The 26,925-nt window shown below is 38.6% G+C and overlaps 1 protein-coding gene across 6 annotated transcripts in view; it reads left to right on the top strand.

Annotated features, from left to right (window-relative positions):
- The window catches only part of nrxn2b (neurexin 2b), a 715,289-nt gene that overhangs the window by 217,907 nt on the left and 470,457 nt on the right, over nt 1-26,925 (top strand). For all 6 annotated transcript variants that reach the window (XM_067579159.1, XM_067579157.1, XM_067579160.1 and 3 more), the window contains one exon: nt 22,494-22,511. In XM_067579159.1, the coding sequence (XP_067435260.1) occupies nt 22,494-22,511 (18 nt within the window). The remainder of the gene's footprint in view (nt 1-22,493; nt 22,512-26,925) is intronic.

Below are 26,925 nucleotides of genomic sequence, written 5' to 3'. Positions count from 1 at the left end.
CTCTTTCTGCCTCCACCCCTCTGTCTATATCTGTCTGCTTCCGTCTTATTCTTGTCATCTTTTGCTTTCTCTCCATCTGCCTGTTTCTGGCTGTCTCCTTTCTCTGTTCTTGTCTGATCTCTGGAGAGACAACATCAGGCGGTGAGGGGAAACTGATGAAGACAGGGATATGTGGAAATAGAGAAGGGGATGTGGAAGGAGGGGGGTAGGGGGTTGGAGAGATGAGGCCCATCAGTAGATGAGTGTTACAGGAGTAGAATGATAATGACCAGCGAGCCCTTGCTTACCACTGCGCTGTCTCTCCACAGTTGTAGTGTCACAGAAAAAAATCTGCAGAGCACACATGTACTGTAATGTCTAATCTAGTTCCTGCCTACACATGGTCTCTATACTCCCCTACGTGGTTCAACAATACAAAAGCTGCTATAAAACCCTTGAGGGACCATGAGCTCCTAACAGTTACCACAAGGAACATCAAAGCGATCACACACTCATAGAATTATTAATCTCCATCTATCACTCACATATACTCATACAGAGTTATTGAGATGAAGCAGTCTTGCTTCATATCTTATTTCTACAGTCTTAGCATTGTTCGAATGCACAAAGCTCATGAATACTCGCTCTGTGATAAAAGCATTCCAGGCGATGAGTTTAGATAGCCAAGAGTTAAAGCCACACTCTAGTGCCACACTCCCTCTAATGTTCTCTAAGCATTTAAATGTAGACTGCAGCAAAATTGAAAGCTGAATAAGTAAATTTCAGGCTGCATATTTAATAGTCTTTTCAGAAAAAAAAGCTCTGGCTGGCTGACTAGAATGTAATGTAATGAACAAAAATAATCACTCTCTCTTTCACAGTTCAGTTTCTCTTCTTCTGTCCTGGGAAAATGATATTTCTGCATTTAGTAAATAAAAAGAAAGAAGGGAGAGCTAATCTCTTTGGTGGGAGAGGACGGACTAATGAAACATGTTGACACATGTATTAGAGACTGCCATAATTGAATAAGGGGATTTGGAAGAGAGAGAGAACATTATTAAGATATGTGGGGATTTAAAACGGTGGAGAACAGAGGCAAGGCCAACTGAGTCAAACCAGTGCCTAGAAACATCTTTCAAGTTGCCTTGGGAAAGAAAGAGGCTTGGTTTATTTCAGTCCAGCATTTGTGTGTTTATATTTTATGGTTATGTTCTGTTTACCTAAAATAAATAAATAAATAAATAATTTCATTGAAGACTTTGACCACGTCTTGCAACTGTAACTGTAACTGTGTACATTTGTAGAATATCTACACAATTAGAAAAAAATGATTGTTCACATGGTACGCAGATACAGTACGTAACAACAACAACAACAACACCCATCCAAAACAACAAAATCCATCCAAAAAAATAGGTTATAAGTAGAAAACTGGTAGGTAGGCCTTAGAAAAGATGTTATGAATGTTACTTCTAGTATTAAAGAAGTATTGATCATACACAACCCAATGGACAGGGTCATGCCATAGCTACCTATCAAACTTTAAATGCAAGTTAAGACAGCTATAATATTAGAACTACAGAGGGCTCAATTTTTATTTAAAAATGTACATATATTATATACATATCTTAGACTGCATCACAAATAGTGGCTGCACAAGAGAGGACGATATCGTTCGCACTAATTAAGAAAGTGTTGATACACTCTATTTGCTCAAACACAAGTGACCAAATAGCACAGAAACAAGGGCATGACTATTGGATTGCAGGGACTGTAGCTTCCTCGGAGGGGGGAGGAGATGGCAAATCTCTCTCATCTTAAAGCAAAACATAAAGGTTTCTCTGAAAAGCAGTGACTGGACTCACCAATTTTAGATATTTAACAACTACAACCCTCGGTAGCTCTGTGTATTGTGGCCCTGAGCATGCGCAAAATTTTCCACCCCAGGTCCAGTTATTTTCAGTGTGTGGTGTCAACCTACCAGGTGCCACCAGGAAAAGCCAAACATATTACATACGTACTGCCATCGTATGGAGAAAAGTACGCCCTTCAGCACACAAAGGTTGTAGGCAGCACTTTTTCATTAGTCATCACACGTTTCTGTAATTATGTATAATTTATGTGAGAGTAACAACTGAAATTTATACACGCACAACATAACAATAACAAAAAATATTTTTCATTAAAAAATGTATTTCACAATTGGAATTGCAGTACGAGGCAGCACCCCAGCACCCATAATGGACCACACACCCCTGCTGTCAGTTACTATAATGATACATACTGAAAAAAGATAAAAAGAGCACACAACTAAATGCCAGTATGTTTTAACCACACATTAGGTGAAATAACAGGATGTATGACTATTCTTCAACTGGGTGATGAAGCCCCACCTGGCCTCTGATCCTCTGTCCTTCCCCCTAGAGTGTTTCAGTCATATGGCTAATTAGTAGATATTCACACTCTTCAAACGCTTGCCTCCTACTAACCTCCTGTAATCCCCCATAGCATGCATGCATGTCATTTTAATAATTAAATATACTAAAGCTGGGAAAATTCATCTTCATGAGTTACAGGACAGTGGATATACACATAATGGCTAATGAATGCACATAACTGGTCTAAGGTTGTCAATTGTGCTACTATTACTGAACTATGACAGAATAAGTTTGACATTAAACTTCACTGTGCTAATCTAATATAATCATTGAAACAGAGTAGGTACCAGTTTATTTTATTAATAGGCAGACTGTTAAAGTCTAATTAAGACAATGACTCACTTAGGAAATGGAAAAGAGTGTTGAAAGGCTTATTAGTGTTTTTTGATAAATATTTTAAAAAAAAACTTTGATAAATGACATGTTTATATCATCATAAACCCTGATTATAAGGCTTGCTTCAGTACTACTCTCATAATAATGGAACCTTAACTCTGTAAAGCATTTTATTTAAAACATGCATGATTTAAGGTGTAGAGAATTGAACAATATCCATTAAATCTGGAAAAAGTAATATTTGGAAGACACTAGAACTTTTTATTGAATCTATGAAGATCTCATCTTTTTATGCAAATGCAGTCTGAAATCCAAAACTGACACCTGTGAACACCATGGCACAGCTCAGTGTCAGTAGGAAGGTATATAGCACGGCATATTGTAGGTCATGACCTTTCCCAGATGAAGCCGCACAGTTTTTAATTCCTCTCTTTACATGTGGGAAATGACTCACAATGACCTTGTCCTCCAAATAACTCCTTTCGTACTGATCAAAGCTACCTATCTTATCTCCAAAATGGGCTTAATTGGGCAGATGATTTGTGTAGTGAAAGGTTTTAACATATTACTGAGGCTAGGTGAACCAAAATAATTCCCCCTAGTTAAGAGAGAAGATAAGAAGTCAGTGCCAACTGTCTGAAGTGCTTTCATTGCATTTGCTCTACGCTCCTTGCATCAAGGTGAACTGTCGAATTAGCCAGACAGCAAGGTTACTGGGAATTCACAGGTTTTCATTTTGAAAAGAAGCGTTAACAATTCATTTTCTGCTTTTAATACAACCTTACATGACATTGCTTTGTTGCAGATACAATTGCTGAGTGCATGTACTAATCAATAGTTGAAAGACTTGAATGACATCTTCTTACCTATTATATTGTGTTCCTGAATGAAAAAAGGCAACTTTCATGGTTTAACTATATTTCCTTCAGATAATACATACACATTTTCTTCTTGCAAATCAAAAGGAAAGCTGGTGAAAGGTTGTCACAGCATCTCTGAATTAAACATTTTACACCACACAAAATACTCCGCCTCAATTTTTCCCCTTGCTAATTTTGAGAATTCACAGGGCAGTGGGTGGTTTTGTGCTCGCCGGAGCATACAAACGGAGGCAATGAGGCAAGTGGAATAACATTAGAGCCTCTTGTTTGAAACTGCAATCCACGGAGCAGGTAGACGGGAGGAGGGACGGGGGGACGGGCATTTGTATTGGCGGCTCAGATCAAGTGCATAACTAATGACTACTGCTCTAAATGTCAGCAGAGACGTAGGGCTACCCTGACGGATGCTTTCTAAGCTGAGATCACACAAGAAATATCAGATTACAGGAAAAGATCAAAACCTGGGCTAATTTTCTCAGCAAGCACCAGGGGACAGAGATATTATGGGGAGAAAGAGGGGTGATGGGACTGGATTCAGGATCTTGATGAAGGGGCTGTAAAAAAGAAAAAGAAGTAAAAAGAAACATGACATCAAATGGAGCCATTGGGCAGAGGAGATGGCCTTCATGTAGACTGTGCTTTTATGTTGATTGAGAACAAAAGAGTTGCTGTGTAAGTTATAGGCTCACGCAAATGTTTCCATGAGGCTGTAGCCGCCACGATCACATTCATGAATAAGATATTGTAGCTATTTCTCTGTGTGCATGATTTGCATTCCCAATTCCCAAAGCCAGTTTGCGAGCATTTTTCATTCCAATGATTCATCAAGTGCAATTGCTTTCAAAGAAAAGGGAAAAAAAAAAAAAAAAACTTAAAAATTACAGAAGACATTAGTATGCCTGAGACCTTATGGACAAACAGAATACTCTATGAGCTCTGAGATCTTCATTCACAGATCTGACAGAAGTGTCTAAACTGATGTGCACTTTAATAAATCTCTTTTTACACTAATCCCATTACTTTAAAATGATAATAATAAAAATCCCATTGGTAACACAGGCAACAGGCCTGCATCCACAGGTAGCTATGCACGTTTCACCTGCACCACTCTCAAAGTGCCTCTGTGTAAGGACACAGATTTTTACAACAATGCCCTCCTGAGGAAATTTAAAGTAAAACAGTGCACTGGCAGTGTTCATTCAAACTCAAACACTGTTTATATTTGTGCATTAATAATTTCCTCTCTATCCAACTCCATCTGTATTTCTGTCTGGCTGTTTGTTCAGCTATCCAGTTTGATTCCACATTACACAATCAATATTCATACTGTCGTTTTAGACATGCACAATCAGAATTGGTTAATTCCCACCTTTGATGGAAAATCCATCAATCATGAAGCTAATGAAAGTCTTGATATGATTGAAACAGTGCCTTATTTGAGCCCCTAATACCTATGCTGTTGTGGTGTCAATTCAGGGCATATATGAATAATATCTAGTCACAGGAACGTTCATGTTATCTCATCTTCCATTCTTTTCTACTGTCTTTCTCCACTGGAAAGAAAGAACATAGGGAGTGTGAAGTTCATAAACCATATAACGCTACAGAATGTTTCATCAGTGACCTTTATTATTCTTCCCAGAAACCAAGAAAAAGTTGCAATTTAGATTTACTGACATGACATTTAATCTTGCCGTCTTAACATTGTACTGAAATTTGAAAATCATTCCTTGCCCAACTCCCAACTCTAAACTATGTTTCTTCTTACACAAAGCCACTTTAATGATGAGATTAGATTCATATCAAACAAAATGATGAAAGGACATCAATACTAAAAACCAAGTTTTTGTGGTTTTTGGCAGTGAAAGTGAGCATGCAAACACCTCTTTTTAAAAAAAAAAAAAAATTAAATGTACATTTATTTAAGAAAATCAGTGAATTACTGTTCTCAATAATCAATTTAAACAACACTGTTTATTGGACTATTTTCATTAAGCAATAAATCAAATGTGTTTTTACATGACACAATGGCTATTACTTCACAGGTAGGGTGTGACCAGAGAATTTTTCTTAACTGAACTTTCAAATCCAAGAAGACATGTACAAGCTGGTTTTGAGCAGATAAAGCCAGTTTTACACACATGTGTATAGTTGCAAAATCCCCTGTAAGAGTCTACAGTATGTGATTATCTGTAAACATAATTCAGTGTAGAAACATACTGGTGTTACTGTTTACCGAAACTTTATGCATATGCATCCATGCTTTTATCTGTGCACAGGGTCCAATGAGCTAATTCAGAAAATGCCAAACACCTGTTTCTTAAGAATCATGAGAGTTCTTCAAGTGGAAAGATCAGCCGTGTAACAGAACAGCTCAGTACAGAATCTCAAAATTGGTTAAACTGATGTAGTTGAATTGACTTTAGGCTTGTAACACTGAAGGAGGATCACATTGTCTCTCTATCAAAGGTAAATATTCACTTGAACTCTGTAATGAAACACTGATAGTAGGCGAATGGATTTAGACGTGAACCCATTACCTTTTAAAGAACAGTCGCTACTGTGATGAGATGTTTCCTTTTTTATGCAGTTTAGGAGATTTGGGTCGATGCCTTCTGTATTCCACTTATCCCATAATTCCTGCCCTCCATCCACTTATTAATTATTCACTTTCTGCCCCCCAACCTCCACTCCACTCCCATCTTTTAGGCTTCAAGATAAGCTCATCAGGCCTTGATTGTTTCCCTTACCTTTGCCTTAAAGGGGTGGCACGCCCCACCAGTGGGACCCTCCGCCCCTCCTGAAAGAAACAAAATAGGCTATGTTTGTTTTGTTATTTGTTATGTACACTCATTTCATTTTAGCTCAGTGTACAGAAATACACCAATACAAACAACCGCCTTAATGCACACATCTTTGACATCAATGTTTTTCACAGTATCTTAACTGAATGAACAGATCAAAACTATGCTGAGTGTGTCTACCGTGTTTTGGTCTAACTTATTGTTACACTAGCGTCTCTGTCTTCTGCTCTCTGTGTTGGTGGTTGACCGAGGGTGAGGCTCAGCTCCCTCACGCACACAGACACACAAACACACTCACACATCGGTGGACACAGTGAACCAAGTGAAGATAACATGTAACTTTCGTTTTTTGAGAATGTTTGTTACTGTATGTGCAATAAAAGCTTTGCAAATAAAAAGCCAGAGTAATTTATCAAACCACCTTTTCAACAAACATAAACATACGGAAAAGCGTGTGTTAAGCTTGCTTTGTAATTGTAAGGCAGTGAGGGAGGAAGTCTATCAATTTTAGTTTCAAACCAGTCTTCTTTGTAAGTATGTGAATTCCAAGTAAGGAAATCAAAAGGAAGGGACACTAAAAACATAGATCACAGTTCTAACATTCACACTATGTGAATAAATGTTTACTATAAGAATTTCCAAAAAATACTGACTTAGGAGCTCACCACAGCAAAAATAAAATAAAAAAAATTTAGCTGTTTGTCAAGCCTATTTCTGCTTTATATTCATGCTCTAACACTAGTTCACTGGGAGCAACTCAGCACCTCCACTGAAGCAGTTAAAGATTAAGGGTGTGACCAAACATTTCTGGAGCGCTTTATATGAACTATGAAGCATTTACTATTTATGTTTGGCCAAGTGAGAACAATACCATTCAAACTTGGCTGATAAGTCAACCTCAATATGTCTGAAATTCAGGTCTCAATCTTCCTCCATGTGAACTGTTATACAGCTTATCAGAAGTAAGAGCTTTATTCATTACTGGAAATAACCAACCACAACAGAAACTCAGTGCAGTATGTACATGCATATCTAAACCTAATCATTGAAATGCTGTATAATACACTTATGACCATTTTTGAAGGTTTTTGAGGTTTATGTCATCAATACTAGCCAAATATATGCTGCAAATACCACTCAAACACCCTTACAGTAGACAGTGAAACTATGACAATAGACATGGATAAAGGCTAGAGGATAAACATTTAATTGCCTAATATGTAAATTACATGTAAAAAAGATGGAGCCAGCTGCAGCAGCAGCTGGAGGTGAAACCAATTAGGTGTGAGCTCGGAGATGACCACACAATGCTGATAACCAACTTTCTTGCACCTCGGTTAGAAACAACTGCTTAAGAGTAATAAACTATGTAATTATTCCATAACAGATCTGATGAAACACAATCCACCACAAAAGTTGCATTGCGGTACCATTGGTCTACATTTTTTGCATTTTGTTTACAACCTGAATGAAAAGGCTTCTAAACTTGCAAAGTTACTCCAAATTATGCCACCAACTTATCATTTAGTATGCTCTTATATAGGCCAATGCATTGCATTCTCTTTTAAATTGAGAATGTCACACCTATTCATACATATGGCAATTTAATGTGCTCTTGATTTTCAGCAAAGGTACATATAAGATATGGACAAATAACTTCTCTAAATAGTCAGTTGCTCTGCAGTGACAGTTATATGGTTAAATGTTGGCTGTAAAATATATATGGTCAGTATGTTCAGCACTTTTAGTTCATGATTTAGGATTTAGTTTATGGCTAAATCCACTATTTCCATCCAGAACATTACACACTCAATAGCTGCACTTCCTATAAACACAGTTGGTCAAGTAGTTTATCACAGGTTTAATGAATATTAACAAAACAAAAACAAAACATAATTTTAGTCAAGTGGTAATAACTACCTGCAGTTATTACCACTACTGTTACTGTTTGAATCACCTGCCCAATCAACTGCCCAATTCTGGGCCGTGTTGACCCACTCCATCCTGGTGGCTTACTCTGGTGCTGATGCTGATTCTCTAAACTTGACAAATGAGGACAAAGATGGTTCCCTTCACAAAGAGACATCTATGATGTGGAGTTACAACACACTAACCCTAACCCTAACCCTAACCCTAACCCAAGAATTGAGACAGAATTATTCTAAGGAGCAGCAGTAAGTATTCTAACATTTTGGCAAAAAAATATCTGCATATGGAAAACAGTGAGCATGCATATGGGCAACAGATACATAGATTATGCTGTAGCAGTTGCTTGATATGTTTATATCCAGTAATAAAACGTTTTAACACTTTATTGCCACTGTGAAAACTTGTAGTCTTTTGATTCCAACCTGACATAGGCAATGTTCTTTGTATAAAAAATAAAAAAAATCTAAAAACCTGTCAACTAAGTATTTGATAGTGTTTGATATGCAAAAGATAAATTGATTATGTACTAATTGAGCAGGAAGGGGTGTAGCAATATAAAGGAAAGCACTTCTAACACTGAATTTTTGTTGCAATATGTGCATTACATTATTATAACACCAGCTCCAGGACGCATGTTTACAGTACAACATCATGTCCTCACTGAGTGAATATCAAATAACACCACCACCATTTTTAAGTCAGCTCGTACACAAAGTTTCAGTAACAATCACTTTGACCCAGCCAATTAATTGGTAGATTAATCAACTAATACTAATATTAAGTGAATAATTTAATCAAGCAGCAGGGCTTGGCAACACTAACCTCAGACCATTAACTCGGGTAGAGCATTACAGCATTAGTCCAGTCACATCTAAGAGAACAAGCACACTAATCATAAAGGAACAGAGCGGGGGCCTTGATAGCGGGCCACTCCAGCATTTACAAAGTACCCTTCTTAACCCTCACAAAGCAGCAAAGTATACTGAAATGTTGCCTGTTTGTTGGATCCAGGAGAGCCTTCAAAGTGTCCTTAATATCGTTATTTTACCCTTATGCATAGACAAGTCACACTGTGCCAGATCCTTTATTTTCCCTTTTAAATGCATCCTCTTCATTCGCTCCCTTTCTCCTTTATCTTCTTTCCTCTTCCACCTCTACCTCACTTTCAAGTTCACCCATAATTTCTCCATTTATTGCTTTTGTACAATTGGCTCGACATTTTAAGGAGTCTCTGGCAGACATCTTGTAGAATCGCTTATGACTTTCATTCCCCCGATCAGGTGCCTTAACGATTTCAAATGAGCAGGAAGCCTGTGGGCCATATCCATCTGAGGAACTGATTAAACCTGTTGATCATACAGATATCCAACAAAATTAAACCATTCAAAAGGCTTCATGCACAAATTCTGAAGCATGTCAGTTACTTTACAACATGTAATACGATGCCATCAGAGTGAACAAGAATACACTTTAAAATATTGTCTATTGTATGTAGTATGCTTATAGAGTAATTATATCTGCTTAGTTGTTTTGTACACCATATTTCCTACTGCAATACATTTTTCTTTTTGTTTTATCATAATACAGATTTCCTCTCAGATGAAAACGGTAATCTTACAAGATGTGATTGACAGTTTAATACCAAAGTGTGGATGACATGAGAAGCAGAAAATATCCCTCTTGGTGTGGCCATTTTATCATTTATCTTTGTATGTACTCTCCATTTCTAAGAAAGAAAAACATTTCAAGTCGATCTAGTGTTTAGTGTCCACATTTTGCTCTTGACAGATGCGCTCAGACAGTTTCAATGGCAGGCTGAAATTACACATTGTTCTTGTGGAGGCTCTATAATGGCAAATTGGGGAGCACTTTGGTGTTTAGCAAGAAATAAAGAATCTAATGAAATCAGCGATCAAATGTGGATGTTTTTTAGTGACAGCTTTGAGAATGGAGAAGTAAAGAGGAGTTCATTGTAGAAAACCAGGCGACAAGCAGACCTAAGCTATGCAGGCTGTAAACACTGACACTTTGTCAACTAAAAATCCTGTAAAAGCAGTCACTGCAAACCAATAAAGTAGTGTTCATGGTGATAGTTGAGAAAATTGAATATTGAGGCATTTGTTAGAGGTTTTGTTTTGTGTACATGTAGTATGTAGCCTTAATGTGTGTTTGCTATATTTATATGTGGGTGTGTCTGTCATGCTGTAAGCATGTGTGTGTTTGTGTGTGTACTGTCAAGGAGCACTTGACATCAGAGGAGAGGTATGGGCTGAGGGTAGCAGAAGGGGATTTGGTGAATTACCAGGCTGCAGCCTCAGCATCGAGTCCAGAGGATTAGAGCAAGGACTGGGGTCCAGGAAAGAGATGTGCAGACGCACGAGAAGAAGGGGATCAGTGTGTGTGTATGTGTGTGTGCGTGTGCATGTGTTTGTGTGAAACATTGGTCAAACACAGACTTCAAGCACTAAGAGGTACCATGTCACATCACATAAGAGCACCTTCAAGGTCACTGGGATGCGCAGGAAGCTTGATGTGTGGTGTGCCAGTTGAAATAACTGCACTATGACGGATTGAAACACACACTTATAGAAGCAACCTTTTACAGGACATATGCAAAATTGCTCTAATTGGAGGAATCACCCAGCTCTCCTCACGAAGTACACAGATGTTGTGAATTTTGGTCAAAGCCATTTTACCCTTACTGAATACTCATTAGTTCTATACTGATCAAAAGTAGAAACAAATGTTGAGTTTGGAAAAGGGCTGCAACAATACACAGAAAGATGTCAGATGTTTAACTAACTTGTTTAATTAACTGCCTTGTATATTTACATAAGGTACATATTCACAGTATCATTTAGATCTAGTCATCTAGTCACTAAAGTTAAGTAACCAGTCAGCCACTGCCTACAGAACCCCCCCCCCCCCATACTGACATATGCTTTGTTATATTCATACAAGGAAACACAATTTCATTTTTCCTTCTCAAACCCATTTTATTATTTTTCCTCCCTTTTAGCCACTGCAATGTCCTTCTCTCCCACAATGCACTCAAATAGAGCTATGATGAGAGTAGCGCCCATCAGTCTTATTTTCTCTGGGGAGAGCCACTCAAGCCTGCTGGCCACTGGGGGTCCAAAGGACCAATGGTTCCTCAGAAAACCACTGTAGCTATCAACCCAGCCCAGTCACTCAACTGTGTCACTATTACCTGACAATAGTGCTTTCTCCTGCCTCCTCTGGCTGCTGCAGGATAAAAAAAATAACTAAAAATCAATTCTTGTGGTTAAATATTGGTAGATGTTATTTCGACAATTGTAAGACATAAAGATTTAAATCACATTTAATAATTACGAAAGGTTTAGGTTGCTTGAGTTGATTCACCCAAGCAGGTAAAAGTGTTATAAGGTAAAAGTGCCCCCCCTCATGTATGTTAAGAGTGAACAAAATATTAGGAACACCATTCAATATAGTGCACTCCAGTACACCACCACCCACAACAACCTCAATAATAAACATAAAGTAGAAAGAAAGAATTATCATAATTATCACAAAGTAGTTAAGTGGAATTATCACCATTCTGAGAATGTCAACAAACTGAAAATGTATAAACTTCGTGGATGTAGAATTTATGGCAATGCTGTTGTATTGGATTGCACAGGTTTACCTAGCACAAAAAGTAAGGAAATTTGTGTTTTTTAGATTATTTCTTTGTTGTAACAGAGCTTCTTGGCAATAAATCTTATACCGTTGGAAAAACTATTTATTTCCCTTTTAAATGGTGCCACATTTGTAAGGAACATGCATTTGTGGGATGAGCAACAGAGCTGAGTATGTGGTTGTGCCCATGAAAAATTTGCCAAATGTTCTCTGCCAATGCCAAACAGCTTATTTTGCTGTTGCTATTGACTCTTGTTTTGAGCCTCTGGTACCCCCAGGTACCTGAGTGGCACCTGATTGGCAGCACCTGTGAGCATGGGCCCTGCTACAGTGGTCAGTAGGTGTCTGCTTCAAGAATCGGCATGCCATGTTTGACTGATCTGGATAGGGCCCATGCGACAGGGCAACTTCAAGCTGGTGTTCCGTAAAACCAAGTTGCGGCATTATTTGGAGTGAGCCCTAGTACCATCTCCAAAGTGAAGACCAAGTTCCATGTAACGGGGGATGTCAGAGACAGGCCGTGAAATGGGCGTCCCAAGAAGACGACACCCCAAGAAGACCGTTTCTTCACCTTGTCAGCACTTAGGTACTGTAGGCTGTCTTCTACAGACTTGCAGTCAAGGTTTGCAGGACGATATGGCTGACGGCTCCCTGCCCAGACAATCTGGAACAGGCTGCACGCAGCCATTCTCCGGTCTCATAGGGCTGCTAGGAGGGGTGGCATCTCCCTCACTGGAAAAACGAGGCTTGTTATCATTTGAGGCAATCTCAATGCAGAGATATATCGAGACGAGATTCTGCAACCAGTGGCAATCCCACATCTCCACAGTCTGGGACCGAACTCTATCCTCCAAGATGACAACGCTCGCCCCACAGAGCAGGGTTTATCAGAGACTACCTCCAGAATTTTGGAGTGGAGAGGATGGAATGGCCTGCCAGTAGTGTCCTCAACCCTATTGAACCACTTGTGGGATCAGCTTGGGCGTGCTGTTCATGCCAGAGTGACCAACACAACCACATTGACTGACTTGCGTCAAATGCTGGTTGAAGAATGGGATGCCACACAGCAGTGTGTGACCAGGCTGGTGACCAGCATGAGGAGGAGGTGCCAGGCTGTTGTGGCTGTGTATGGTTCTTCCACACGTTACTGAGGCTCCTGTTTGTTAAATGAATAAATTGTTAAATTATCAATATGTCTTATTTCTTCAAACTTCAATCATCTAATCCACCAAACAAGAGTCAATGGCAGAATAAGCTGTTTGGCATTGGCAGAGAAGATTTGGCAAATTTTTCATGGACGCAACCCACATACTCAGCTCTGCTGCTCATCCCACAAATGCATGTTTCTTACAAATGTTGCACCATTTAAAAGGGAAATAAACAGCCTTTCCAATGGTATAAGATTTATTGCCAAGAAGCATTGTTAGAACAAAGAAATTTTCTGATTTTCTGTGCTACCTAATTGGAGTTGAGATTACTCTACATGATGCTGCCCATGCATCAAGAAGAAACACAGTGGTGTTTTGTGCATGTGAATAAACACATACACCCTCATCTTAAAAGTTTCACCAGCGGCCCCTAAGCAAAATGGCAATCAAATGATTTAACCATACCTAAATATGTAATGTGAGAGTTAGATCTTCCTCCAACTTACAAGAAGTCAAACAGCTCCAGAGCTACTGCATATGTTTAATGGGAGCTATTTACTGTATAATTAGGACTTGGACACAGACAGCCTACATAAAAGACTAAAGGGTAGCTGTCCTATTTCCAAAATTCCACTCTTCACAACCGCCCTCATGTCTCTGGCAAAGCTGGGCTGATTAACAGTCTCCCTCTCCCACTTGTTTTCCTCCCTTGGACTGGCAGTGGTAGAGGCACATAGGATTTAACCCCAGTTGATTGCTTGGGATTCCAGTAATGACCCTGGAATATGATCAAAAGCTTCAAGGAATTTCTAAACTCCTGAAGCAGAGTAAGGGAGAGAGGAGGGTGAGAGAGAGTGATTCCTGTAAATGCTACACATAAAAAAAAAATCATGAATCTGGCATCCAATAATCCTGTGAGTTTGCTGGTGGTATGGTGAAAGCTCTAACGAGCTGCATGCCCCTCACAATTAGAAAAGCAGGGCCAGGGTAGGGTGGTCAGACTCTGACAAGAGGCAAACACAGAGGAAGCTTAGGGAAACAGCAGTTCATCTGTCAACTGTGTATTGCCACCTCTTGAATCCTGCTTCTCATTTGTTCATCTCTTGCATACTTGTTTGTTTAGCTGGATTCATATTTGTACACATTGGCTCTATCTCTCTTTGTGGTTACTTATATTTTTTATGATATCATTATTCACAATAGAACATGTGAAATGTGATGTTTATGTTCATGTGACAAAGCCCTCTAGCAGCCTTAGTAATTATGACGGGAGCAAAGGAGGAAGTCAGGTGACATTCTTATAGAGTGACAAAGTTTGCTTAATTAGGACGTTGTGGTGGATGGATGGGTCAGACTTTAACATAGTAGACCAGGATGTTTTCGTAATCTTAACCAAATTCTAATTTTAAGCCAAATCATGATCTGTTCCTTAGAGGTCTCTCCGGGTCCAAAAATTAATGCCCAAACCAAAAAGACCCGGAAATGTACTACCCAGAACCGACCCAGACCCGTCTATTATTTGAGAGCTGAGACCCAGACCCACACAGAACCAAGAAATGCTGGACCCGGACCCAATCGGCACTGATTTCACAGCTAATTCCTATTAACAAGTTAATGTTAATTTACAAGTTGTCAAAACAATACTTTGTCCTTCCTAATGTAATATTAGCAGTGCCTGGCCGTGACGTATAATCCATCCTCCTTTCCAATAGGGCTGTGCGATATGACAATATATATCGTGTGACAAGAGAAAAAAGTTTTCATATGACGCTCTATTGTTTATTTCATATTTTCGGACCAACGTTAGCATTGCTAATTCGTTACTCTGCCTCTGACGTCGCTCAACTTGTTGTCGGTTTCTTCACCTTATTTCCTGGCCCACACTTACTCCAGAGATGGTTCAGAAAGTGTTTTTATATATATATATATATATATATATATATATATATATATATTGTTATAGTGCATCTTTGCTTTCTCATTCTAATGTTACAATGTTGCAACTTATAATACACACACACACACAGCACTTTCATCCTGACCAGTGCTGTGTGATCACAGCCGGGTCTTCTTGGATCGACTCAGATATTACACATAATGTTAAACAGACCTCGTATCCATGGCAACAGGACAGGACCCAACCCAGACCCAATTGACTGTATAAAACATGGATCTGAACCCATATGGATCCCAGGTCTAGTCTCAGGTCCTAGGGTTCAGGTGGACCCATGAAGACCTCTACAGGGCAGGGTTGCTTTCCACAGTGGTTGTGGTATTGGCAGAGGGGCCCTTGTTCCAAACTACCCTCTCCTCTTACCACCCAGACCAGCTCATGTACTGGGACCAATTAACTCAGTAGCAGACTTGATGCCCAGTGGAGGTCTGAACCCAGGGTAATGAGGACTCCATCCTTAAGTGATCAGAAAGATCTAACACTGCTTCGGCATGGAAGAAGTTATCTGGTTTTGCTTCCTGAGTAACACGGCATTGTTCTATCCTTTTTTCTATGAAGAACAACAGCCCACCTCTGGGGTGTAAAATGATGGCGCCTCAGGGCTTGCTTTCTGCCTTCTCTCATCTCAGTTTTCTCCTGTTCTTTCAACATTGAAGAGTTGTGGTAGCATGGGGGGGGGGGGGTAAAATGGTGATTTCTACCTACAAATTTACAGTTATAATTTGTACATTACGATTATAATTGAATTAAAATTTATTGACAAAGTAGTCAAAATTTGCTAATTTGTTAGTTGTGCATACTGAGCAAGTTGCATGCTCTGCCTACTGGTCTAACCTTTAAAAACACTGACTCTATGGGGTGAATCAGAGTTGCTGGCTAATAAATTTTTTCAATGAAGGCAACCTTTCCCTGAGATGACCCACCCTGTAAAGGACATAAATCATTTTGCAGTAATTACACTTACAGAAAAGTGCCTTACTATTACTTGTCTTTTATCCTGAAAAGTGTTATAGACTGCGGTGTAGTCTGCAGACTCTCACTGCACCCAAGGATATCTCCAGCCTTGAAAAATAACTTGCCAAAAGGGGCGAGGGCAGTAAAAGCAGTAGAGAGAGACTGTTAAAGAGAAACAGCAAAGCAGAGATAAAGAGGCAGAATGGGAACTAACATTCAGGAATTTATCTTCATTTATCTTTTCACTTATTCAAGAATGATGTTATTCCCTGTTCAAATGCACCACTTTGAAAGTCAGTGTACCATAAGTTTGAATCATTCTCTCACTTCATTGTTATGCATGATATTTGGGTAACATTTTACCACACATCAGTAGGAACCTATATGGTATAACACAGCTGATGAGCTTCATTAAACTCAGTGCTTTGGCAGACATTTTACCTTTGTGAAAATCAAGTGTTCTTTTGAAATTGTCACGATAGCTAGCACAGCCATGCGCATGTCCACAGTGGAAGGCATAGAGCTCATGTTCATGTTGGCAAATGAAAAGCTTGAGCTAAGAGGAAGCCTCAGTCTCCATCTCTGTGAATGACACCCATTGCTCCTCTCATCTCTCATTAAGAATAAATGGAGGGCATGTAATCACTGTACAGCTTAATTTATATGCTGTTGTTTGACTTTCTATTTGGATTTTAGTTGTCACTTTTTTGTTTAGATAGTTAATTAGAACATCAATTACATGCCATGATATGTATTTTGTCCCCTTCACTGCCAGTGCTGTACGGGCAATCTGTGCTGTCTATTATTATTATTTCTTACTAAAAAATATTCATTTTGGATAGTCACCTTTCAAACTAATTGGAGGGTGTTTTTGTGGAATACCTAGGGGTGGAAATATATCCTTTTTTTGTTGTTTTTTTTTAGGTTTTAACCTTTTTTGTTTTATCTAAGGGGGTTTAGTTGTACGATTACCATCCTACACCAGGATAGCATTTTATTTGGTTTTCAATAAAAGTTTCCTGTTACTTGAGAGCGTATTCAATAATGTAAACTATGCACAGGTGATCACTGTCTATGGTGGCCCTCTTGCATGTAGTTTCAGGGTATTTTATTCCTGCACAACTCAAGAGCACAGTGGTGTGAGTAGCGTACTGTTTCTATCCATTTAGCTTATTAGATGAAATCCACCAGTAATAAGATCTTGATCAAGGCAGAATGCCAGCAGATTTCCCTTGTTTGCTCAGTGTTGTGGAAAATAAGCACAAAGTCATTCCAGCACTTAGGTTGTCACCTCTATGTGTGAAAATATGCGTATAGATTTTTTCCCTAGAGTCTGTTGGGGATTCAGTAAATGCACAATCATCTTTTCTATTTCCATACTTTGCCCACTGTACTCGAAGACTCTTCTTGAAGCATTACATTGTTACCACTGACACAGTATTATCAAACTTTAATAACTGTGTTCACATTGCAATAAGGACCTCACCAGTTTTAGCTGTTGTTTGTAGTCAGTAGACAGTACAAGAGAGATAGAGTAGGGGGGGGTGAAATATTAACAGTGAAACAGTTCAAGAAAGAGTCATTCTGAGTTGGAGTTTTTGACTGAATTCATTGATTCGTAATATGTTGTTCTTGATGTCCCCACTGTCTCTCTGTCTTTGTGTCTCATATGCATTTTTCAGAAGTAGCAGCCCTGAAGGCATAAATGATGTATATTTGTGGGCACAGTTAGCTTTAAAGCAAAGAAGGAGCTCAAAATGTAAAAAGATGCCAATGGCTTCTGATTCATTCATGAACCCTGCTATTGGTTTACAATCAGAAACAAACACTTCCTACATATATTCAGTTTTTATTTCCCATTTCTTTCATCTTGAATTGAAATCATTTTTCATTTTGTAACAACCTGTGAACACTTAAAATTAAAGGATGCACAAAGCATCAGCAGTCTGAGTTTGACAGATCAAATGGGTATCTTCCAAAGTTTATCACTAATCAGTTTATCTCCGTTTTGAAACTGAGAAGCAGGGCCCGATGATGTTCTCTATATTTTATTTACTAGGTCATTAATAATGTTCCATGTAGGCCTGGATTTATATTATCCGTTGATTCTTTAAAGTCCTTTGAGAATTTTTTTTTTTTTTTTTTTTTCTGAATGTAAAATATGCACAAAATTATTTGTATATGTTATATATTGTTATATATTCTTTTAAATTTAGGGGAGTTGGATTTAAAATACTTTTTTTTTTTTTTTTTAGGAACTGAAGTAAACCAAGGTTTATCTAAATCAGCATTCATCTTTCTTCTTGTCTTTTTGAGTTGACAACACTGGTTCAATAAACCAAATATATGTATAAAATTTGAGGCTAATTCGGGATCTTCCCCATGAAGAACATTTTCCCATGAGATATTTGCTATCTTAGACCTGAAATTGGGTCTGTGGATGATTCTCTTTCTTGAACAGATCGATATTAAAATCACCTATGAGATAACACACATATCCTTTTGATATAAGTTGGAGAACATCTGATAACCTTTGATTAAGAAACAATATCTGTATTGTGTGCACAGTAAATAACTCCATCAATTACACTTCTTCCCCCAACTGAGAGGCATGATGTAACTTCAATAAAAACAGGTTCTGCAACATTAGATTCAAAAGTCACAAGATCACCTCTGTTGACAAATTGGTAACTTTTGTGGATGGAGAGAGACACACCTCCTCCACTACTCAATCCCCTTGTTCAATGAATAGCAGTTTATATAATCAAACCACAGATTAATTTAGCCATGTTTCAGTTCAAGCTACAATGGAAAATTTATGATCCAGACATGAGGGCAAAGGTCAGACTGTCATAATTCTTGGATAAGCTCCTTACATAGAAATGAAAAATAGAAAATGTTTTGGCTGTAACAGGATGTGCTTAGCATATCTAGAACTTGTATCACTGATTTCTAATGGACAAGAAATAGAAGTTTTTCATTTTAAATCTAAAAATAAGCTAACCAGTCTCAGTAAGCTACATAATAGCAAGCTGAACTTAGTTTTTTGCCTCTAATAACTAAAGCTATTAATTGTTGGGCTGAAACTAATGATTTAAAAAAATATGTATAACTGGCAGTTATTTTCTTGATTAATCAATTTGTCTATAAAATGATTTGGGGGAAAATGGTGACAAATCTTAATCACTGTTTCCCCTAGCCCAAGGTGACATCCTCAAATGTCTTCTTAGATATTTAGTTTACTGTCATAAAAGTAAAAAAAAAACAGAAAATATTCACATTTAAGGAACTGAAAAAAAAAAGGATTCAAAATAGTTAGCAATTTCGGTTAATAAACTACTCATTGCACCTTTTAAATAAATGTCTTATTTTTACACATGTTTGTTTGTACTTATTTATGTGTCTCTTTTTTTTGCTTTTGGTTTTTACCTGAAATGTGTATTTCTTCTTAATGTGTTCTTGTATTATTCCTCTTTGGTATATGTGTGTTGGTGTCCTGCGTCTCACTCCTTAAAGTGTATCATGTTTTCTCCACACTCCTCCTGCTCCACATTTATGAGTGAGAAGGGTTGACAGCCAAGCAGTGCTGAGAGAAGTGTGGAGTGGTGGTAAGAGATGGAAAGTAAATCGACAGCAGACAGGGTCCAGTGCTTCTCTGTTGTGAGACTGAACTGCTAAAAAGTAAAGGGGAGGCCGGTCAGGGGTCATTTTCCAGCTTGCTTTTCCAATGATGGCATTATGGTCACAAAAAGTTTTCATGCATTGTTTGGTGTAATGAGGAGTATCATACAGTGTAAAAACATTGTGTGGAAGAGGTGACAGGCTTACAAAAAACCAACACAGCTTCCAAATTTTCCAGTACTGCTGCTGTAGCCCAACGGCCTTGGCCTCAGTGTCTTTCCTCCATGAAATACTGAGCAACAAACTGTTGCTGGCATCCAGCTGGGGTTATTTACTATACTACAGGGGTCACTAGAGACTTTATAGCTCTGCCCCTGGGTCCTATCAGCTCTCCAGAATGATATATCATCTATAAAACATGGTCATCCCAGCTCTGCGCCCCACACTGTAAAGATGGCGTGGCTGCCATAACTTTATATTTGTACACAGCTGCCATGACATGATATTACATGGGACCACATATACTGCTCTGTACATCTTTATGTCTCTTCTGGTGTGCTCACTGTGGCCTGGGAGAGGTGGAAAGGCATGATAGATGAGCTATATTTGACCAACTATCTCTTCATTTGCTCCATTCCACTATCTTAGCTCCCTTTTATCACACACACTCACTTCCTCCTTGTCCCCGTCATTGGCTGTACCCCCATGTGTAAGAGCATGTTTGTCGATGCCTGAGCAAGCAAGGTGCAGCTGATAGCACTTGGGAGCTGGAGATATCCTTGTCAAAATCCAGGATATTAACAAACACGGCCTGGGAGACTGCGGCCTATTGATTGCGTACATTCCTCTGGCACCTTTTCTTCTGTTGCCTTCATTCAACACTGTGGTCATTTAAGCTCTGCCTCAGCTCTTGTGCCTGAACTGTAGATCAAGAGCAAGGCCCGCACCGCAAGGCAAAGTGCCCTGTGCTCCATCTGCTCTGGCCGAGATTCCTATTCTGCCCCATGTGTTGGGACTGAAGAGGTTTCTTTTCACCTTGGACATAGAATGGTAGCCATCTCGCCAGTAGGGATGGCAGCCTACTTTGTTCATGGCTGGCAGTAATAAAATGGAATTAACCAGCAGCTCAGTGAGCTAAGGTGTAAATTTCCCTTTCCTGACACTGTGAATTTGAGTGAGACTCATTTTCCATTGTGTGTCTTGAAGGAAATTCTTCAAACACACAGATCGAAAAAAAAAAACCCCAACAAAAACCTTAACATGATCTTAAAGGTTTCAATTATTACCATACAAAACAAAGTGTGATATTTTTTTCCCACTCAGTGCATCAAATATGACACTTTTTTAAGTTTGTAGTTTTAGAGACTTATTCTTTAGAGTTGTACTGATTTATTCATTAATGCAATATTATGGAAGATACACTCTGATGTTGTGTCCCTCAAAACATATTGTACCTCTGAAATGTCATAAACCAAAAGAAAAAAAACCCAAAAAACATGGCAGTTCAGTTTTCTTTGACTAATCTGTTATCTTCAACCACAACTCACAATGTTAGCTGTCATTTTAGGGAAAGGAAATTCTAAAAAGTACAGTAGTGCTTTGCTTTTCCCACATATTTCCCAGAAAATTGTGCAACTATGGTAATGTTCGACAGGTCATTGACAACAGAGTACTCCTTGAGACATCCCCAAATTTTGCAGCAGGTTCAGAATTCTGTGTGTACAGCTTCCTTGAGGAAAAAAAAGAAAAGTTGCTTTTCATAACTTAATTGGATGGACTCTCCACCCCAACATTGATCAACTGTATATTCGCTATAATACTTAACACCTGCCAACTGATGTAGCAGCTCCAATCCTTAATTAGAAATATGGCCTGACAGCACGGATCAATATTTTTGATGAAAATTATTCATGTTTATTAAAACATTTTTTTCTTTTTCTTTTTTTGAATCACTTATTGAACATTGGAAGGAATCCAAAAGGAGTAGGGACAGGGCTGTTAATAAGCTATAGGGGTGATATTGGCTTTGAAGTTCTTTAAAACTTCTTTAAAACTACCACTCCCTACCACTTATTCTTTGTCTTACTGTATCATGCTATGTGTATGGTGTCTGTCTGAACCATCATAGGTTGATGTGCCATGCTATTTTTTCAGGAGGCGACAAGAAGCAGAAAGCAATGTGTATTGTTATGTTGTTCAACCAATAACTATTTATTTTAAGTTACTATTTATTCATGCTACTGCATGAATGCAGATTTCTTTTTTTTCATTACCGGTTGCCCTCTACTTCTTTCTGTTTTAATTTCATTATTCTCTTGGCTATTTTGGTTTTGTTTGGGGGTGAAAAAACCTTTTAATTGGATAAACTGGTGGTAAAATGTAAAAAATAAGACATGAATAGTTGCAGTTAGGAAGAATGTTTGTTTAAGTGTCTGACAACATGTCTTATTTTAATGAGTTTGAGTCTTAGGGGTCGTTATTTGCAGAATAGAGGGAATTGGAAAGTGAATGTCAAGAAGTTAGCTGTTGCCTGAGAGGTCCTTTTTTGACCTTTTAAGACTTGCTTTTACAGAGATAATATGAATGCTGCATTCTGATCATCCCTGGTAGTCGTTTTCCTCTATCATCACAATTAGCAGCTCTGTGTTGAGGCTTATGTGTGGATTAGCACTATAGTAGACATCTAATGCTAATTGCAGTCTCCCTGTGCTATTATATCTCATGTTGTCGTGACTACCTTTGAACTGATCAATCCTTTCTTTTTCTCTCTTCCGTTTCTTCTCTTCCAGGTGACTCATCTCAAGTTGGTAAGTTGACTTCTTTCCATAATTTCTGCTATCTTTTGCATGTTCTTTTATATGCACTCACCTCGCTTCCGTAGGAAATGTGTGGTTCCAGCCCATCTTTATTATACAGTGCAGTTAGGTTTGTGTGAACATTTACATGCACGCACACATACAAACAAAACCACCAATTATCTCTTAACCGTAGTTGGTGTGCAAAATGAAGCGAACAGTTGAATATAAATCTTTCTCTTTCTGCCTTTGTTTTTCCCTTGTATTTTTATTCTTTATGCGTTGCAGCCATTTCAAGTTGCCTACTACATTACCTTTCATTTGTTTGTACTGTATATTGATGTGGGGATTTTCCATTGTTTACTGTGAAAATCACTCTTAGCCCCCACTTTGGGAGCCACATAGGCATTATTTTCCAGTGCAAATGCAAATGTAGACGGTTTTTGTGAATTACTAGTTAGTGTGGGAGCCCAGACACCATTCTGTGGTTCAGTAATATCATACTGTACAATGTTGTTATAAGGCACTGACTGCCTCATAAAAATCCAGAGCTCAGTGAGTTGTTTCTCATTTTTAAGTTTATGAAGTTTGTGAAAGTGGCTCATGTAGTGTCTCAGATGTAGTGCCTCAGATTTAGAGGTATGGATTTCAGTAAAAGACTGTGTGTAGTTGTACAGTTTTTATTCACCCATTATTCATCTGCCTCAAGTTTTTTTTTTTTTTTTTTTTTTTTTAATGCTACACTTATCAGACTTTCCATTGGTTTGGTTGAGTGCTTCCAATGTTTAAATGGGACTTTTGATAGCAATTCAGACATACAATGCAAATCCTCACTACTATTTTCGGCTCATTTCTTTTTAGCTAACTCTTCCACATTGTACTAATTTTCAAAATGACCTTCTCATTCATGTAACTTATGTGGAAAGTTATAGGCAAATTTTATTTCATCTTCCATGTTGTGGTGTACTGGACCTGAAATGCTGTGGACCATTTAGGCATTTATTAAAACACAAACAGAGGCTTTATGTGTAAATATGCTGACACGTCACAGTAGGCTAACTTTCTATCAGCGTAGCATTTGGAATCAGCGGGGGAGAAATACATGAGCGAGGGATAGGACTGGGATAGAGGATGAGATGGACAGACTAATGGGACGTATCAACACCTCACACAAACAGCAGGAAAATTAGATGAATAGAGTTTAAAAAACTCTAGCTCACAGCACTTTGCAGCAGCCAACTCCTGCTTTAGTGATGTGTCAGTGTTATCTCTTGCCTTCTAATAATTAGCTTTGTCTCGCTGCAGCACCCACTATGCATTATGAACTTGTAATAGTAATCTACGGCACAGCAGAATGTGTGGCATGCAATGAGAAAAACATGCAGTCATGATAATAAGGTTTTGTCCAATCCCATGGTGTATAATTTCCCCTATGAGTTCTACGCTGTAATAATTCAAGCATATCTCCCGATCCTTATAAGTAAATGGTTTTTTGTGTGTGTCTGCTTGTTAAGCTTGGTCCAGACTGTTTGGCCTAGAGATCTGATGTTGTCTGAATACTAATGTGGCATTTTGTTTGGAAACGGAGTGGGGACTGGAGTTTCGGTTTAGGACATGTTCACCCCCGGGGTGCAGTGCCGAGTATGAACGAATATTCAAATACCACACCCGTTTCTTACCACCCTGCAAGAATCAAGATCCAGAGAGGAGAACAAAAAACTAATTAAAATTTGATCTGGGAGGCCAATGCAAATCGAGTTTCATCCTCATTAAGACCACTGGGTAAAGAAGAGGGAGATAATTCCTTTCTTTTTTGAGATACAGGACAAGGTGTTTTTCTCAGTCTTCAAATTCAACATGGCCACGTGCTGGTAGGCATATGGTTTCTGAGCAGTGCACACTATATAATGATAACTGTGATGATGATAATAATAGATATCATAGCAGTAGTAGTAGTTTGCACTGCAGTCCAAAATAATAGATTCTTAATGTTCTCCTTAAGAACCAGTATTAAGACAATAATTGTGTACACTAAAGTAGATACAGTAGAAGTCTTAATTAATAAATACTATTGTTAGTTTTTTTTAATTTACTGTACAAAAGTCAAAATGCACATTAAGGCAGTCAGTCAATCTGTTATTGTAGGACCATCTCTGTCCAGTCAGTTTTACTGGCCTAAATGTAATGCAAAAGTTTTCTATTGTATCAGTGGTGTAAAACTGCCAGATCTTGGTGTTGCAGTGCACACATATGCACACAACTCCATTATTCTCCTGATATTTTTCAAAATTCAGTAAATGCAGTTGAAATTCACGTGGGTACAGATGTCACATCCTGCTCCACACCAGTTAAAGAATATGACAATCAGTGTTGCAAAATATATCATTGCTGGAAGTTAATATTGCTGTTTTTTGTAAACAGTCAGATTTCTCTTTTCACTGCCAGGCTTCTGAGGCAGGTAGTGGCAGAGGTAATTGTTGTCCCTTAGAAGAAGAGGCAGGCAGGCAGACTACAAGCAGAGATCCTTATCCTCTTGCTGAATTCTGACTCCAAAAATGGCATTGGCAGAGACAGGGACATCTTTCTGTGTACATCTGTCTGTCTCTGTCTCTCTCAAGCCTTGTTCTCCACCACTCAGATGATTAGCATCGCTCTTTCCCTTTTTTCTCTCTCACTCCCTTGAATGCCAACCGCAGGCTAGTCAGAGCCAGCAGAAGCCTCTTCAAGCTGATGCTGCACTGGGATTGGCCTGCTCTCCACACATGGTACCAAGAATGATCAGTGAACCACACATCCAAAATTTGGAAGAGACAATGAAGGATTCAGGCTCTGTGTTGGGTGGAGGGTGGCACTTAGTAGAACATATTGTTTTTCTCCACTTCCCCCCTCCAGAATGTTCAATAGTAAGACAGCCCCCCACAAAATGTGTCAATGCCTCAAGCTATTTGTTTTAATTCAGCCTTAGTTTTTTTCTTACATCTCCCAAAGTCTGGCATTATGTATTTATACACAGTTGGGAAACTCATTATGTATCCTAAACTGCTTTAGTCTGAGCTAATACAGACATGGAGGAGCGGCCTGCTGCAAACATTGAGATGGTTCCTAACTTTCCTAATTTATGAATTCCTTTCCTCACCTTGATTATTATAATGCTGCACACTGAGGCAGTGTTCTGTTTGATCACAGTGACCTGGATACTTAATCGAACAAGTCTTATACATCAGCCACAAATGTGGAAACCAAGACAATAAAATAACTATTTTCCCCGGAAATATAACTGGTGCTTCAGTTATTTTCCCTGCCTGGTGATAAACAGCACAGCCTCAGAACAGCACAACAAAATGGCAAATCTGCAGTGTAACATCCGAGCCTGTGGCCACATTTACATACTAGAGGAGGGTGGTAATGAGATAGCTACCTGAGATAATTACTACTCAAGGCATCCAGCTCTCATCCCCTACCACAGGGAACCAGTTTAACTCACTACAATTAAATGGTCACTCATTTGCTCCATTTGAGGCACCATTTATGCCCTTTTATGCTTCACTGTGTTTTAACACAACAGTGACTTAAATAGCAGAAACTTTGACCAGCAAATGTTGAAGGATATATGTTCATATAGAGTTATTGATATCAAAATAAAGGACAGACACTGGGAAGTGATCATTTAAGCCCATGGCTCTGGCTAAGCTTAATACAACACACTGGCAACATTTGTGTGCCTACTACTTGATTCCAACAAGCTCACTTTCCTCTGGCATTGTTGTTCATCTGTCATTTGGAATCATCTGATTTAACTGGATTCTGTTTAAATGGTAAAATGTCTCTTTCCAGTATTAAAAAGACCCTCCTGTAATATATGCATTCTTTAAAATTGTAACTGGACACCTTGTCTTGCTTATTCCCCACCCGCGAGTATCCATACAGTTAGCAGTGATAGACAAGGATGTTATTTTTTTTATCAACCTCTCTCTCCTCATTCTTTCACATTTATTTTTTATGCAATGTTTCTATTGTTGCTATACAGTATGTGGATCAGGGACATAATACATGCAGTCTTGTTGTCATTGTGACCTTTTTTTTCTGGCTGGAGCTTAATATTCAGGTCTGAAAACAGTCTTCATCAGGACAGACTCCTGTCTGTCAGACTAAGGACTCAGGAGTCAAAACAGATGTTAATGCTTGGTGGAAAAAAGAATTGCTTATTTGACCCTTTCTCCCAATATATAAAACCATAAATGCCAGGCTGTATATTCAGCATGACCGTGGTGTGGCTTAGAAATGACATCATTAACACTAATGACAATAAATCCTAACTTGTAAAATGTTTATGTTGCTGACGTTGACTCAGTAACTGCTCTGCTGACATTCCACCTTTTTTGAAGGCTGGAGAAATCCCTGACATGACCATCAATCAAACCTACTG

This window comes from Thunnus thynnus, chromosome 22, assembly GCF_963924715.1.
Source record: "Thunnus thynnus chromosome 22, fThuThy2.1, whole genome shotgun sequence".
In the NCBI taxonomy this organism is placed as follows: Eukaryota; Metazoa; Chordata; class Actinopteri; order Scombriformes; family Scombridae; genus Thunnus; species Thunnus thynnus.
The sequence above is the reverse complement of the archived record's forward strand: the minus strand, read 5'-3'. Positions and strand labels throughout refer to the sequence as shown.